The sequence below is a fragment of the Balaenoptera borealis genome (assembly GCF_965194805.1).
Source record: "Balaenoptera borealis genome assembly, chromosome: 11".
Taxonomy (NCBI): Eukaryota; Metazoa; Chordata; class Mammalia; order Artiodactyla; family Balaenopteridae; genus Balaenoptera; species Balaenoptera borealis.
Genome location: NC_138868.1, coordinates 17308042 through 17325167, shown reverse-complemented (window position 1 = coordinate 17325167; position 17126 = coordinate 17308042). Strand labels below are relative to the sequence as shown.

Below are 17126 nucleotides of genomic sequence, written 5' to 3'. Positions count from 1 at the left end.
AAAGAGCACCTACAAATTGATAGAAAAAATACAGCATTTCAATAAAATATGTACAAAGTACATAGGCAGTTCACCAAATACACATACACACTCACACATATACACACACACACACATACAGCCACTAAATGTGATAAAATGTTCAGCCTCACTAGCAATCAAGGACGTGCAAACATAAAATGTGATATGCCATTTTTGCTTGTCAAATTATCTTTGTGTGATACACAGTGAGAGTTAATAAAATGAATTTTGGGATAGTTTGACTAGATGTATCAGAAAATTTTAAAATATGCCAACAGTTCTACTTCTAGTAATTTACCCTAAATAAATTATCTTACAAGTGTGAAAGATAGAAGTACAGAGATTGATCATCGTGCTGCTTATCATAATAAAAATTTGAAAAATACCTAAATGATGATAGTTGCCTAAATAAATTACAGCATGTTCTTGCCATGTACTGTGCAGCCAAGATGTTTATAATTTAGTAAGTGAACAAACGCAGTTTATAGAATAGCATATATAGAGAATACTTCAGTTTTTGTAAAATAGTAAATATACTATATTTTGACTACATTTTTTTTCACATTTCAGTATCTCTGAAATTGAGATCATCTTACAATTGATAGTATCTTAAATAATAATTGGCAACATTTTTCTTTCTTAAATCATGTAAAATAATGTGCACCTTACAGTTTATGACATCTTAGATTTGATGAAATATGCTAAAATAAACAAGCACATAGAAACAAGTGTAGGAGAGAATACACTAAAATGTCATAAATGATCATCTCTGGGTGCTGATAGGGCTGCAGGTGATTTTCTGTTTTCTTCTACATTCTTTTCCATTTTTTAAATATTTTATAATAAGCCTATATTACTTTAACAAACAAAAACTAAACATTTCTTGTAAAAGTGAAAATTAAAGCTCTGGGTGGTTGAGATGATAGAAGAGCACTCAGACAATTTTAAATGGATTCAGGAAGGTGGGCCTGGATAGGGCACTGAATATACTTACAAATGAGATCATGGAACTAAAGTGTCACTGTCACTAAAGTGAAAAATTCTAAAGCAAGAGAAGACTGGAGAGGTTCAATATCCCAATTTTCAGTATCCCAAATAAGTATGGATTCTGTCCACTACCAAGTGATAAGGAGTTTGTGATAAATTCTGACAAAGTTCTAAAGCAGATTATTAAACCAGTACTTTGTGAGCCCATGGGGGAAGAGTAGGGATCATTAAGGACCATTGTAGATTTTCTAAGAATTAATAAAATTAATAATGCATAACTAATTTCATTTCCTACTTTGGTGAGGGCTAGTAGGCTGGAAGGCCAGGAAAGTGTCATAGACATAATGTAACTAGATTAAAGCAAAGCATTTAACAGAGTGTCTTATGATATCCTTGTGAACAAGGTGGAGAGTGGTGCACTCAAAGGCTCCCTAGTGCCTGCAGCATGAAGACCAAACTTTCCAGTGTGGTACACAAGGCTGTTTACAACACAGCCTTTCTCTCTTCTTCAGTACCATTCTCTGAACCAACCCTGCTCTTGTTTTACCTCCTTGTCTTTGCACATGCTGTTCCCTCTGCCTGGAATGCCCTTCTGCCACCTCAGCAGTGCTAAAATGTCACTCATCTTTACACTTCAAACTCCAATGCCATCTCTTCCTTGGTACCTTCAGGCAGCATTAGTTGCTCTCTCCTCTATGCAACTGTTCTCTACCTTCACTCTAGCACTTAACCCTATTGTGTTCTAATAATTTGTTTGTTTACCTTCCTCAGTAGACTGTGAGCTCAAGGGCAGGCCCTTTAATTATTCCTCTCTGTATCCCTAGTGTCTTAACACAGTTCCCAGTCTCTTATAACAGATGCTCAATAAACATTTTTCAAGTGAATTTCTTAAACATAAAAGAAGAATAAGCTTTATTGTGAAACCTGTGGTTCAATTCTTTAACTTATTAACTTAAACAGGGTTCATTTGAAACTCTTCCAAACTGTTTTTTTCTGTTCTATTAAAACCTAAATCTAAAGGCCTGCCTGTGTCTTAAACAGTTTTCTATCGTTGGTAAATTCCTATAGTATAAAAAAGAGCTATACAGAACCAAAGTTCTCCTTCCTGTCCATTCCAGTCGAATTTCTTCAGAAGAATCCTTCCCAGATAGGACTTAATTCTGCTCTTTTCTTGGGGACTTGATTTAAGTAAAGGGCCTACACCCAAAAGGTAGTACCTTTGAAGGGTACCATAAACAGAGCTTTAAAAGCCCAGTAAAGCTTTAAATAGCATGATTGGGAATGTGCACGTTAGAGTCAAACAGACCTGGATCTGAATCCCATTTCTGCCACCTAGTAGCCAGATGACCCTGGGCAAGTCACTTGATTTCTCTGAGCCTCTTGTTTTCTCATCTGAGAAATGAGGATTAAAATCTGCCTCATGAGGTTACAGATATAAGCCCTTAGCACAGGACCTGAACACATGGTAAGTGCTCTGGAAATAAATGATAACCTTTCATTATCATCATTATTCTCTATCCTACTGCTTTCCTTTACAGCAGGGGTTCTCTACCAGGAGTGACTTTGCCCTCCCAGGGAACATTTGACAGTATCTGGAGACATTTTTGGTTGTCGTATATCAGGGAGTGTGCTGCTGACATCTATTGGGTAGAGGCCGGGGATGCTGCCAGACATCCTCCAGCGGGCAGGACAGCTCTCACAATGTCAATAGTACCAGCTTACGAAACCCTGCTTTAGAGATACATGTTTCTCCTGACTTAGAGTTGTCTTTATAAAATCAAAATGTATTGATTTTGAATAGAAAGCAATAGAAAGGTAAAAATTAAGTTTGGTAAAATGTTAACATTGAAGAGTATTTTGACCCTTATCTCAGTCTTAAATCCAGTGAAGGGCACATTTATTTTTACTTCATCATCTGTCTTTGAAAACAAGGCTTTACTCAAAGATGACTGTTATTCCCATAGCTGTGAATGACAAGATTTTAGTTAGTTCTCTAGGTGGTAGAAATTCTAGACTAGAAGAATGATTGGCACCTCCAATACACCGATCTGGATGAAGTAATCACCAGGGCCTAAGACACTATACGTTCTGTTCCTTTGCAATCGTGTCGGTTGATGACATACTTTCCTTCCAGGAAAAAAGCGTGACTACCAGAGTCTGGGATGGCCCAGCCCGGACGAGTGCCTCAAACTCCGCTGGGTAGAGCTGACGGCCATCGTGAGTACCTGGCTTGCAGTTTCTTCAAAAAACATTGAGTGAGTATCTTAAACCTCTCCCTCCTTCAGGGCATTTGTGACCAGTGATCCCACTGCGCCCCAGCTGACCTCATGGCTGCCCTTCTTTGTCAACAGCTACTAGAAGAGTCGTCCTCTCTAGGGTTGGTGGTTCAGAGGATACCACAGTTGGACTCAGCCCACTGTACTGAAACCGTTGATGTGCCCCCTTCTCAGTGCCTTCACCCATACTTTCTAAGCTATCTAGAAGTCACAGCTAACTTACTTAGTTTGAATTAAAGACTGGATCTCTCTCAATCAAAGCACAAAATCTCCCTGACATCGTGTGCTTACAAAGGGAGCCAGAGCAAATCCAGATTTACAAGCACCTACCGGGACACAAGCGAGCAAGGTTGCCTCTCTTATAGCTGCTTTTTCCTCCCTTAATGCTCAGTCTCTTTTCTTGGCCCCTTGTCTACCTTTTAAGCATTGGAGTTCCCCCAAGATTTACCACTAAGCCTTCTTATTTTACAATTACTCCTAGTCAGACTGCTCTACTCCCACAACTTTTGAGTATTTTTCAAAACCACCTGCTTTTCTTCATCCCCGTTGCGGCCTCCTTAAACCAGAGCACCGTCATCTCCACTTAGATTCACTCAGTAGTCTCCTAGCTGGTCCTCTTGGTTTATTCATTCTTGCATCTCTTCAGTCCATTCTGTCCACAGTACTCAGCATTATTCCTCAAATATAAGTCAAATAATTCTTAAAATACTCTAATAACTTACAAATATCGCTATTTACAGTGGCCCACAGAGCCCTTCATGATTTGCTCCCTGCGTGTCTTTCCATCTTCAGCTCTGCCCTCCCCCCTCCCTCCCTTCACATGTGGTATCTCCTTTGCCTGTGCTGGTGTTCTCAGAACCTTCTCCCTTCCTGGTTAATTCATACTCCTCCTTCTGGTCTCCACTTAAATCTCTCTTCCGCAGGAAGTCCTTCATTAACCACCTCCTTCCTCCATCAGCATGGAGGAAATATATACCCTCCTGTAGTAAACTGACATTGCACTGTGTTTTCATCTTTTACAATTCATCACATCTGTAATAACTGACTATCACAAGACTCTGAGCATCATAACTGTGGGAACTGGGTATGTTTTGTTAATTATTACAACCCTGATATCTGACATGTAATAGGCTCTGAATAAATAATGAATGTTTGCATAATATGTATTAAAATTTTTAAGTAGCTATAACAAAATTTGGCAGTGCCAATTTGCCACATCAGTATATATGATAGGGTATAACATTTAGCCTGTCTATAGCAGGAAAATGACCCCTTTGGAACCATGAAGGGAAGTACTTACATCTTATACATAGATACAGTGAATAGCTGGATCTGTATAACATTTACTGTCTACACTTTAGGTAACTTTTTCTGTGGGGACAAGTGTGCTTCTGTGCATAGAGGGAAAGTAAAAGATAGGAACCACCTGTGGGTATTTATCACTATCTGTACCCTGGAAAAAGAAGTCCTAGAAGAAAACCCACCTGGCTTAAAACCTCCCCAGTGAGAAAAAGTGGCCAAGCAGCAGTAAGGAAATCAGACGTCACGGGGCATAGAAAGGAGGCAGCTTGAGGAGACTGAGAAAATACTGAGTTCAAGACTCAGATCCCAACACTGCTGCTTTGACCCGGGGTACGATCTCTATTCATACATTCAACAGATGGTCATTACCAGGCACTGGAGTCCTTGTACCTGTAAAATGAGAGATCAGACTAAATAACTTCTGAAGTCTCTTGCATTGTGAGATTCTGTGGTTCCAGACAATTCTAATAATATGTTGAAGTTATGGTCAGCTGATTATTAATACTCTTTCTCCCCACCCACTCAATTTTTCCATGGCTAAGGTGGTCCTCTCCATTTTTCAGCATCACAGAACACATAGACTTTGCCACTCCAATACAGCAGCCAGCGATGGAACCTGTTTGCAATGGCAATCTCCCCACGAGCATGCACACCCTGGACCACTTGCAGGGGGTTTCCAACCGAGCCAGCCTACATTACACAGGCGAGAGCCAGTTAACAGAGGTGAGTGCTCAGCTTTATTCAGCCTCTCTGTAGTTTTCAGCCCCACAGTCATGGTGCAACTGATAGCAGAAAGCACAAGCAGCCAGGCCATATTTTTTTGCCTATTTTCAGATGGCTGTCATCTAGGTGGCTTTAGGCCAAGCCTAATTTCTTTCAGGCCCTGTGACTGAGCTTATGCTTTTTTTTATGACCAGGAAATTTTAATTCTGATTTATTCCTTGAGGTGGGTAGCATTCTGCTTGCCATCAGACAGAGGCTCTTTGTGAGAAATATTTGGGACAGTTAATCCTCCTATTGACATTCTTAAGAAGGAAGGGAAAGAGGACAGACCCAGCATATACCTAGAAGAATAATTGGAAAACATGCCACAGTAGAGGCATGTTAAATAAGTAGAGGATTTGTTAAATAAGTTTTGGTATAGATGTGAGATAGTATACAATAAGAGCCATTAAGAAAGAGGTAGTAGAAATATACGTATTGGCATGAAGAAATTTTTAGAATATATTATGTGAAAATGTAGGTGATAGTTTACAGTGTGATCCCATAGTATACAGTCTGTGAGAGAAATAATATATGTGTACATAGAAAAATATCTGAAAGATACATAAGAGATATCAACAGTGGTTGTGTCTGGGTGACAGGATTACAAGTGCTTTTTATTTTCTTTATTTACTCTATATTCTATAACACTATAATGAATGTGTTTTACATGTCCATAATTTTTGTTAAGTGAGAGAAAGCTGAGGGGATGGTAAAATGGCCTTCAGTGTATCTTCCACAAAATGCTTTACCAACAGGACCACAGCAGGTACCCCAGAGAAGCAGTCTGCACCTGTGGTACAGTGCCCAACTCAGCATCAGCAGTGTCACCAGACCTCACCTCATTTTCACTCCTCTAATCTACCATCTTCCTCCCTATACCAGGTATTGCAAAATCTTGGCAAAGACCAATATCCACAACAGTCACTTGAACAAATTGGCACCCGAATTGCCAAAGTTTTGGAAAAGGTAAGTCACTCTGTAGGACAGCTCTAAACTATTGCCCACTTTCTAACTTTTCCAGATTATTTGCCACTATGTGGCTCTAACCTCTTCTGTTAGTTAGTTAATACTTGGTACTGAAGGGATGACATGAAATGTTTCAATCACTTTTCCATTACTTTTTCCATCAGTTGGTTAGTATTCTTTTTTGCTGCTTTGTTTACCTTCTGTGCTTAAACTTTACATGGTCAGTTTTCTCTTTTTTAGTCCAGCTTGGATATATTCAGGTGGTGCTACTGTGAACTATGGAATCTGGGTATGGGAAATAAGTCAGGTGTTCCTTTTTTGGTGATAAAGAATATTTGGTATTTTGGATGGTGGGTGGGAATCACATCTTGAAATATCTTTTTTCTTTGAAGTCATGAAAAATATTTGCACAACTATATTTTCATACAGCCTACAGAAAATATAATTAAGAGTCTCTAAGACTGTTCATCTGCCTCTGTGTGATACTTGTATAAAGAGGAAGTTTTTAAATTTTAATTTAATTATTTCATGGTTAAGAATCTCTCCACTTTATTATTATAATGATATTGAAGAGGTAACATAAAATAGTGATTAAAAGGGTCAACTCAACTTCTAGTAGGTAGGGATAGGATAATCACATCAGTTTAAAAGAGAGGAAGTGGAAAGCACTCAGCAATCACTATTCCATGGGAATTCTGAAATTCATCTGGCCATATGTCACTGGTTCCCCCAATTCCAGGGTAGGATATATTCCTTTTTAATTAATTAATTAATTGATTGATTGATTGATTGATTTTTTGCTGCATTGGGTCTTCGTTGCTGTGAGAGGTTTTCTCTAGTTGCGGCGAGTGGGGGCTACTCTTTGTTGCAGTGCGCGGGCGTCTCATTGCGGTGGCTTCTCTTGTTGCGGAGCATGGGCGCTAGACATGCGGGCTTCAGTAGTTGTGACTCGCGGGCTCTAGAGCGCAGGCTCAGTAGTTGTGGCGCACAGGCTTAGTTGCTCTGCAGCATGTGGGATCTTCCCAGACCAGAGCTCGAACCTGTGTCCCCTGCATTTGCAGGCAGATTCTTAACCACTGTGCCACCAGGGAAGCCCAGGGATATATTCCTTGAATAGGACCTGTTTTGGTTCCCTGGGGTTGGTTTCCTAATCTGTTGCTCAGCTTTCAACTCTTCTCTGAGCTGTCTTTCCTTTTCCTTAGGAGTGTCCTGTATTTGTAGCTGAATAGCTTACTCAGCCTGCTGCCTGTCTCTATCCCTGGCACGATTTCTTAGAAAAACTTTGTGGACTTTCAAATTTTAAGCCATCCCATCAGACAAAAACCACACCCACAGATCTCTTCAAGAAGGCCCCTGTCTCCTTTGAACATGAGTCCAGGACAATACCCGTAAGATTCTTAGATACCTTTGGTCTAACGGAGAGTCTGTGAGGCTTAAATCTAGACCCAGATCTTTCTGAGGTGGTAGTAACAAAGTGTCTTACTGCCGTACTTTTGATTTGATCTTAATCCTGAGGCCATAGTTTTACTGGTAGCACATGGATTTGACTTTTTGTCAAAACCTTGTGCTGACTAGAGAAGCTGGCAATTGAGAAAGTTTCATTTTCTAACCCTGCAAGTCCCAGGTTGGAAGCATTTTCTCTAAATTCTGCTTGAAAACTGCACAGTTCCTTGTTTAGGTCTCCTCTCTCTTTTAATACCTAAAAAAATTATAGGTGATTTTTAAAAAACCATTTGTCACTTTCAGCGCTCTTCCTAGAGGTCTTCCTAGCCAGATCCACAGCTTTGTTAGGTATTTTCCTATATTCCGAGATACAGCCTCACTATTTGTTTTGCCAGTAGATAATAATGCCGCTTCTCCAGGCTCCAGTAGCAGTATCCCCAGTGCTCTTCCAACCTTCATTAATGGTCTCGTTGCTGCTCCTTCGGCAAGTGTCCTCAACCCGTTCCCCAGACTTATGTCACAGGCTTTAAGTTTCTGTTGGGGCCACACACCATTCTTGATGCCAAATACTATTTTCAGTTATCTTTTTGCCTAATAAATCATGCCAGGATTTACTGGCTTAAAACAAAACTATTATTTGCTCAAGATTCTACAACCTGAGCTGGACCTTCTTCTGATCTGACTTGGAATCATTCATGCAACTATAGACATGTGGAGACCCAACTTGGGCTGGCCGCCAAAGAAGGCTGGAGTGATTGGAATAGCTGGGACACAGTTGGATACCGTCTCTCTCCAAGTAGTCTCTCTAGCAGAGAAACTGGACCTTTTTACCTGGTGGCTCGGGGCTCCAGGAGGGTGAAAGCAGAAGCTTAGAGTCCATGCACAGAGGTGGAACAGCACCACTTTCACCCCTTCTGTCTGTCAAAGCAAAGTCCCAGGGCAGGGGAAATATCCTCCACCTGCTGGCAGTGCAAAGACTATGGCCGATCTTTTATCCACCGCAGTGCCTTTAAAAGGAGCAACAATAAAGCTGACAGCTTCTCAATGGAAATGATGGAAACTGGAAGCCAGTGTAATGACATCTTTAAAGTACTAAAGAAGAAAACTGCAAGCCTAAAATTCTATACCAGCAAAAATACTGTTCAAAAATTAAGGTGAAATAAAGATGTGTTTAAACCAATAAAAATTCAAAGACTTCGGCGTCAATAGACCTGCACTGAAATAAAAATTAAAGGGAGTTCTTCAGAAAAATGATCCCAGATAGAAATATGGACATGCCAGAGGGAAAGAAGAACACTGGAAAGAAAATATAAATGAAGAGTAATTGTACAAAATGATAACTGTACTGCCCTGAGGAGCTTCACCTTTATATATAACTAAAATTCATGGCAACAGTAACATAAATGATGGGAGGGAAATAAATGGAGTTTAAAAGTTCTAAAGTTTAATTGGTATCAGCCAAGTAGTAAAAGAAATAATTTGCATTGGACTGTAATAAGTAAGAATGTATGTTTTAAGCTCTAGGCTAACTACTAAAAACGGTTTTAAAATATAATTCAGTGGAAGGAAAATGGAGTCATGTGAAACATTTGATTAATCCAAAGAAAATCGAGAAAGGTAAAGTCACAAAAAAATAGAACAGAAATAGTAAAATAGTAAATAAAGTATATCAGTAGTTAACTACAAAAAAGATTTATAATTTAAGCATTTTGTATAGAATGGATTTTTTTAAATCCAACTATATGCTGCTTATAAGAGAAACTCTTCAAATATTAGGATACAGAAGGGTTGAAAGTACAAAGCTGGAAAATAATATACCATGCAAACAATAAAAAAAGCAGATATAGCTACACTCTTATTAAAAAAAAAAAACTTTGAAGCAAGAAACATTATGAGAGTTAGAAGGGCTAAAATGAAAAAGATTGATGATACAAATGTTCAAGATGATATGGAGCAACCAGAACTCTGATACATTGCTGGTGAGAGTATAAAATGGTACAGTCATTTTGGAAGACAGTCTGGTAGTCTATTAAAGAGTTAAGCATATATGACCCAGTAATTTTACTGCTAGGTATTTATCAAAGAGACATGAAAACTATGTCCACAAAATACTTGTTAAAAATTGTTCACAGCAGATTTATTCGTAACAGCCAAAAATCTGGAAACAGTAAGATGCCCATCAGTAGAAGAAGGGATAAACAGTGTTATATTTATACACTGGATACTATTCTGCAAGAAAGACCCTATATCCATATTGATGAATCTCAAAAATATTATGCTAATAAAAGTCGTTGGACACAAAAAAAGTGTATAGTGTATGATCCCAACTATATGAAATTCTAGAACAGGCAAAACTAACCTATGATGATAGAAATCAGAAGAGTGATTGCTTTGTGGGGGGAAGCGGTTGACTGGGAAGCAACTTGAAAGGACTTTCTGGAGTGTTGGAAGTTTTCTGTGTCTTTAAGCAATAGTCAAAACGGAATGTTATACCTAAGGTCTGAGCATTTCTCTGTATTTAAATTATACCTTGATTTTTTTTTAATGAAGTTTAGAAAAAGGTTTTAGACCGCAAGAAACTGAAAGATATATGTTACCAACAGACTTGCATTAAAAATCACTAAAGGGATTTTTTTCAGGCAGAAGGAAAACTATTCCAGGTAGAAACTCAGAAATACAGGAAAGAGCAAAGAGCAACAGAAAGAGAAAATATTAGAGTATGTGGAAATGAGTATGACGATACAAAATAATTAGTGTCTTCTGAGGTTACAGTTCATGACAACAGCAATACAAAAGGCAGAAAGGAATTGCACTGATCACTGTAGATGTTCTCAGGTCCAGTTAGACATTTCACACTCATGTAATTGGCCTCATTTAGCGTGGGCTTCACCCAGAAGGATAAGGGGCTAGGACACCACAGCAGCATCAGGCATATACCTCCAGAATGAGCACTCATTTAGGCCAGGGACCATTCTCTGCCCACCCTTCTTTCCTGCCAAGTGACTATTCACATGCTAGGGAACAAATCAAATGATTAAATGTGGGAAGTACCCTGGCTTAGATGCTCCAAGTTCCATATGAGAACCAGTATCTTTTGTAATAGCCACATGGGCATAGAGTGCTAGAAAGAGACACGGCTAGCTACAAGAACCGTGGCACTTAGAGGCTCCAAGCTTTCTACCTGGTGTTTATAGTTTTTTCCCAGTCTTACCAGTCCAGATACAGTTTACCAACCAAGGCCATTTTTACTGTAAGCTGTCTTGCCTGGTGACAGCTAACATTCCCCCTTTATTAGGTCTTCAGGGAAATAGGGCTAGAAGGTAATCCAACATCAGTTTCCATTGTAGGCTCACAGACTGACCTCCATGACCTTGAGTTATTAACTTTAGTACAGTAGTTCTCAGACTTTAGGGTACACCACAGTCACCTGGAGGACTTGTTAAAACAGATTGCTAGGCTTCTATGACAGGACTTGCTGATTTAGTAGGTCTAGGGCCGGGCTTGAGAATTTACATTTCTAATAAGTTCACAGCTGATACTGAGTGATGCTGCTGATCTGAGGACCACACTTAGAAAAGGGCAGTGATAACAAAGCAAAAGCACCCCTTGCCCATTTACCTTTCAGAAAAGAACAAAGATCTCCATATCCTCTCTGCTTCAACTTTTAAAATACTCAGTCATTATCCTTTATTATTTCTTGAAAAGCCCATCTGTAGTTGTCTCTTTAGGGAGTTTTTAGTTTGCATTACCATGATTATCACTAAGCGTCGGCAGATGACATTGGTCAGACTCCATTTTAGGGTTAAATCATTATGTACTATCAGAACCCTCAGAAAGCTGCCCAGGTTGCATCTGAGGTTACTCTCCACACGTGGTAGCCTCTGCAGAGGTCTCACCTCTGGCCCCAGATGCACACCATGCTGCCACCATTGTCCCCGCAGACAGTTTGTATGCCAGGTTGCCACGTTGTCCTGTTTGACCTTGTGGGCTAGTGCAGAAATAGTTCTCCCGTTTTTGTCTCCCCAGGTCTTCAGGTGGTGGCTTGTGGGCACTACTTTGTGCTGGTTAGATCTACAGCCACCCCAACTTGGGTCAGAGCCAAGCTGCTCCACCTCCTTTTCTGATCCAGACCTAGTTACAAACATGGAGTCTTAAGCTCATGTGCTTGTCTCCTCCCCGCCCCCTGTCAGGCATCAATGCCTACTTTGGCTCAAATGCATCAACTACCCCAAAGCAATATCATTCTTGCTAGTCAGCCCATTTGCAACTAGGTTTCTGGTCAGCTCCATTTCATGGACAGTGGGGCATTTTCTCTCAGCATAAGTTTGTCTCCAGCTTTCATCCATTCCTACAAGGGGAAGATTTATCCCCTGTCACACAATGTCAAGCTTCTGCCATCAGACTCTGGGAAAGTTGGCCCCCACTGAGGCTTCAGTCTTACCAGCATCTTCCTCTCCATTCCCTTTGTGTCCTGGTGCCTTGGCCATATTGAACCAGGGATATGAAAGTCTGTTTCATTGCTGCTGCCGCTCTGCAGTGCCCACTGTTTGTGGTTTTAAGACCAGCTCAATAGATATTTCATACTTCACACCTCAGTAGGGCACCTGTCTTGCCTTCACTCAGGAGAATATAGAACACGACATACAGCAGGCCAGCAGGGCAGCTTTTCATGTATTTCTCCAGGAGTCCCCATAGCTCTCTGGCAGCAGTCTTGGGGACTGTTCTCTGCTCCAACCCCCAAATTGACAGCTCAGGGATAAGGGATCAAGACCACGTGGATGAGCGTGGGAACCACCCTGGCCTGGAAGTCTCAAGTTCCATGTAAGAACCAGTGCCTCTTTAACAGTCCTATGGGCCTAGAGCCCAAGAATTCCAACAAGGGACAAGAAACGTCACACTGGGGAAAGCTCAAAGTTGTGGCTTTCTACCAGATCATCACAGTCCACTGGCAGTTTACAGTCAGGTCATCTTTACCATAAACAGTGTTGCCTAGTAACGTGGGTGACATTCTACCTTTATTATGTTTCCAGGGCAACATGGCTGAAAAGTTAACATGAGATTAATTTCCCAGGAATACACATAGACAAAGTGTTAGGCTTTAACATTTCAGGAAAGTAATAAAATTAAAGTAATTTATATTTTTTGTCTGTAATAATTCAAAGATGCATGTTATACTTTTAGGCTAATCACTAAAAGAACAGTTAAAGAAAGTATAATTAAGGGAAAATGGAATAATAAACATTTGATTAATTCATAAAGGAGGCAAGGAAGACAAAGGATTATAAAACAGGTGGGTGAAATAGAATACAAATAGTAAGATGATAGTGATAAACCCAATATATCAGTAATCACAATAAATATAAAAGGACTAGATACCCCAATTAGAGTGCTAACATTATCAGACTAGGTTAAAATCTTGAACCCAATTATGTGCTGTTTAAAGTAACACATCTTAATGTAAGATACAAAACAGTCAAAATTAAACAGATGGAAAAAAGATACATCATACAAACATTAATAAAAAGAAGCTGGTGTAACTATACTAGTATCAGACAATGTGGAATTTAAGGCAGGAAGCATTACTACAGATAAAGACAATTCATAATGATAAAGTGGTCAGTCCACCAGGATATTGAAAATTGTAAATCTATATGGAACCAATAACATAGTTTCACATTATATAGACAAGCATTAAACATTGACATGTAAAAGGAGAAATAGGTGAATCCACAACCAAAATAGACTTTAACATACCTCTTAATAGGTGATAGAACTAAGCAGACAAAAAATTAACATATAGAAGATCTTACTAATAAACTTGACATAATTGATATTTATATAATGCCACATTCAACTGTAATGATATTCTTATTTTTAAAATGCATATGGAACATTTACCATATTGATCATAAGCTGAATCATAAATTAAACCTCAATTAAATATTAAACCACTGAAGCAATTTAGAGTTTACTTTCTGACCATGGTGGAATTAACCTGGAAAAAAAATCAGAAAAAAAAAAAAGGATAGAAAATTCCCAATGATTTTGGTGAGATTATACTACACCTCTGAATGACTCAGGGTTCAGTGAAGAAAGCAAAATTAGAAAATATTTTGAAATGAATGACAATAAAGATTTGGCATATCAAAACTTATGGGATGCAACTAAAGCAATGCTTGAGGGAAGTTTATAGCCCTAAATGGATATGTTAGTTTAAAAAAAAATGACTGAAACTTAGTGATCTGTGCTTCTACCTCAAAAAGCTAAGAAAAGAACAAAATTACACTGAGATATTTCCTGCCCATATCATTGGCAAAAATTCAGAAGTTTGATAGGATACCCTTGGTGAGACCATGGGAAAACTGGCAGTGTCATACACTGCTGGTAGAAATATAAAATGGAATAACCTCTATGGAGAGAAAATTGACAATATCTAGCAAAATTATACATTCTTTTACCCATCCAGCCAGCAATCCTGCTTTTAGGAATCTTTCCTAAAAATACAATGGCAAAAAAAATTACCTGACAAAAATACCTGTGAATAAGGCTGTTGATTATAGCCTGATTTGTAATAGTAAACTAAAACAATCCAAATGCCCAGTAGTAGGGGGTTGATTGAATAAAAAGTCCCATGTGGCTGCTCATTGTGTGTGAACATCCACACAGTGGAGACTTCTGAAGCTGTCAAAATGAATGAGGACCATCTCTATAAACTTATATGGAGTAATCTCCAGGATATAGCAAGTGAAAAAAAGAACAGTAGAAAAAAATTATGTCTTAGGTTACTATTTATCTGTTTTTAAAATAGCAACTTGTGGGGGGGGGGTGGAATATATGTAGAGAGAAATAGAAAGATATTTTAAAATGAAAGACTAAATTTGAAAAAAAAATTTAAATGGTGTCCCATAGAAGGAAGACAGAAATAGGATAGAAAAGACACGGAATGAAGCTAGATTTCCTTGAATCTACATTCGTTTTTTGTTGTTGTTGTTTTTTGACTTTGGAACCAAATAAATATTTTGCATAATTAAAAAGAATTTTTAAATAAGAGAATTCCTAATTAAAAGTAAAATTAAATGAGCCTAACTTTGTATTCCATTGGTAGTACAACCACATCAAGAAGAAGAATTCCAAGTGACTTTAAAACACAGTTATTTGGCTGTACATCCCTAATGGAATTTACCCTAAGTACAAAAGAAAACCTTATACTGTTTTCGGTAATACTGTTGTATCAATAATATTAATGTTATTCTTTTGAGATTGTAGGTGTATGTATTGCAAAATAAATGAGTAATTTTGTTGGTGATGTTGAAAACTGGAATTTTGAGTATGGGTGAAAGGACATAGAGATGTGAGAATGATGATAAGTAAACGTCTCTAATCTTGAATTGGAAGTATTAGTAAGAATTCTTGAAATATTTTATTGATATATTTACACATCTCCTAGCTTTATTTTACTGAAAAGACTAGAATCTATGACTAGCCCAGTATTAGTAGCCACCCTTAGTACCCAGATTGTGGTCTTTAGATACTGTTTTCCACTTTAAAACAAAGTCTATAATAAAAGACAAAGAAGGGCATTATATAATGATAAAAGGATCAACACAAGAAGAGGATATAGCATTAATAAACATATGCACCTAATACAGGAGCACTTAAATATATAAAGCAAATATTAAAAGACCTAAAGGTTGACAATAATACAGTAATAGTAGGGGACTTTAATACCCCACTTACATCAGTGGACAAATCATCCAGACAGAAAATCAATAAGGAAACAGTGGCCTTAAATGACATGTTAAACCACTTGGCCCTAATAGATATCTACAGGACGTTCCATCCAAAAACAGCAGAATACACATTCTTTTCAGGTAGATCACATGCTAGGCCACAAAACAACTCCCAGTAAATTTAAAAGGATAGAAATTACATCAAGCATCTTTTCCGACCACAACAGTATGAAACTAGAGATCAGTTACAAAAGAAAAATGGGAAAAACACAAATACGTGGAGACTAAACAACACGATACTTAAAAACCAATGCGTCAATGAAAAAGTCAAAGAGGAAATCAGAAAATACCTTGAGACAAATGAAAACAAAAAAACAACTTTCAAAATCTGTAGAGCATAGCAAAAACAGTTCTTTTTTTTTTTTTTTCATTCATCCTACATTTATTGAGCACATACTAGATGCCAAGTATTGGAAATATAACAGTAGATAAGAAAGCATAGTCAGGTTGCTATGGTGTCTCACTGAGCAAAAACAACTTGACCTCCAAGGAAGACCAGTAGAAATCTACCCCCACCATCTTCATCATCCTAAAGGACACGATTATTTTTTTTTTCAATTTTGGGTCTCACAGAATAAAAGTAATTACTTAGATTACATAAACTTTCACAATTAATAAAGTGCTTTTAGACACAGCAGTCACATGATACAACAAATTAGGTATGGTTATGTCCCAATTTCATATATGAGAAAAGTTTAATTACTTCCCCAGCATCATTTAGCTTGTATGTAGGAGGACCAGGAATCCAATCCAGGTTTTGAAACTCCAAATACAATGCTATTTTTTTTTTCTTTTTTTTTTTTTTGTCTTTCCAGGAACCCACTTTTAATAAACCCAAATTTCAATCTTCTCTCCACTGTAAATGGGAATCTGTGGGTACATGACATCCTGTTCTTTTTTTTTTTTTTTTTTTTGTTAGCTTCTGCTTTATAACAAAGTGAATCAGTTATACATATACAATATGTTCCCATTTCTCTTCCCTCTTGCATCTCCCTCCCTCCCACCCTCCCCATCCCACCCCTCTAGGTGGTCACAAAGCACCAAGCTGATCTCCCTGTGCTATGCGGCTGCTTCCCACTAGCTATCTATTTTACATTTGGTAGTGTATATATGTCCATGACACTCTTCTCACTTCGTCCCAGCTTACCCTTCCCCCGCCCATGTCCTCAAGTCCATTCTATATGTCTGTGTCTTTATTCCTGCCCTGCCCCTAGGTTCTTCAGAACCTTTTTTTTTTTTTAGATTCCATATATATGTGTTAGCAGACGGTATTTGTTTTTCTCTTTCTGACTTACTTCACTCTGTATGACAGACTCTAGGTCCATCCACCTCACTACACATAACTCAATTTCGTTCCGTTTTATGGCTGAGTAATATTCCATTGTATGTATGTGCCACATCTTCTTTATCCATTCATCTGTCAGTGGACACTTAGGTTGCTTCCATGTCCTGGCTGTTGTAAATAGAGCTGCAGTGAACATTGTGGTACATGACTCTTTTTGAATTATGGTTTTCTCAGGGTATATGCCCAGTAGTGGGATTGCTGGGTTGTATGATAATTCTATTTTTAGTTTTT

The 17126-nt window shown here is 38.4% G+C and overlaps 1 protein-coding gene across 7 annotated transcripts in view; it reads left to right on the top strand.

The window, feature by feature from the left end:
* Nucleotides 1-17126, top strand: part of TTC17 (tetratricopeptide repeat domain 17) — a 140908-nt gene that overhangs the window by 100388 nt on the left and 23394 nt on the right. For 5 of the 7 annotated variants that reach the window (XM_082343672.1, XM_082343670.1, XM_082343671.1 and 2 more), the window contains 3 exons: nucleotides 3143-3263; nucleotides 5150-5309; nucleotides 6234-6317. In XM_082343672.1, the coding sequence (XP_082199798.1) occupies nucleotides 3143-3263; nucleotides 5150-5309; nucleotides 6234-6317 (365 nt within the window). The other 2 variants (XM_082343674.1, XM_082343676.1) reach the window with 2 other exon arrangements.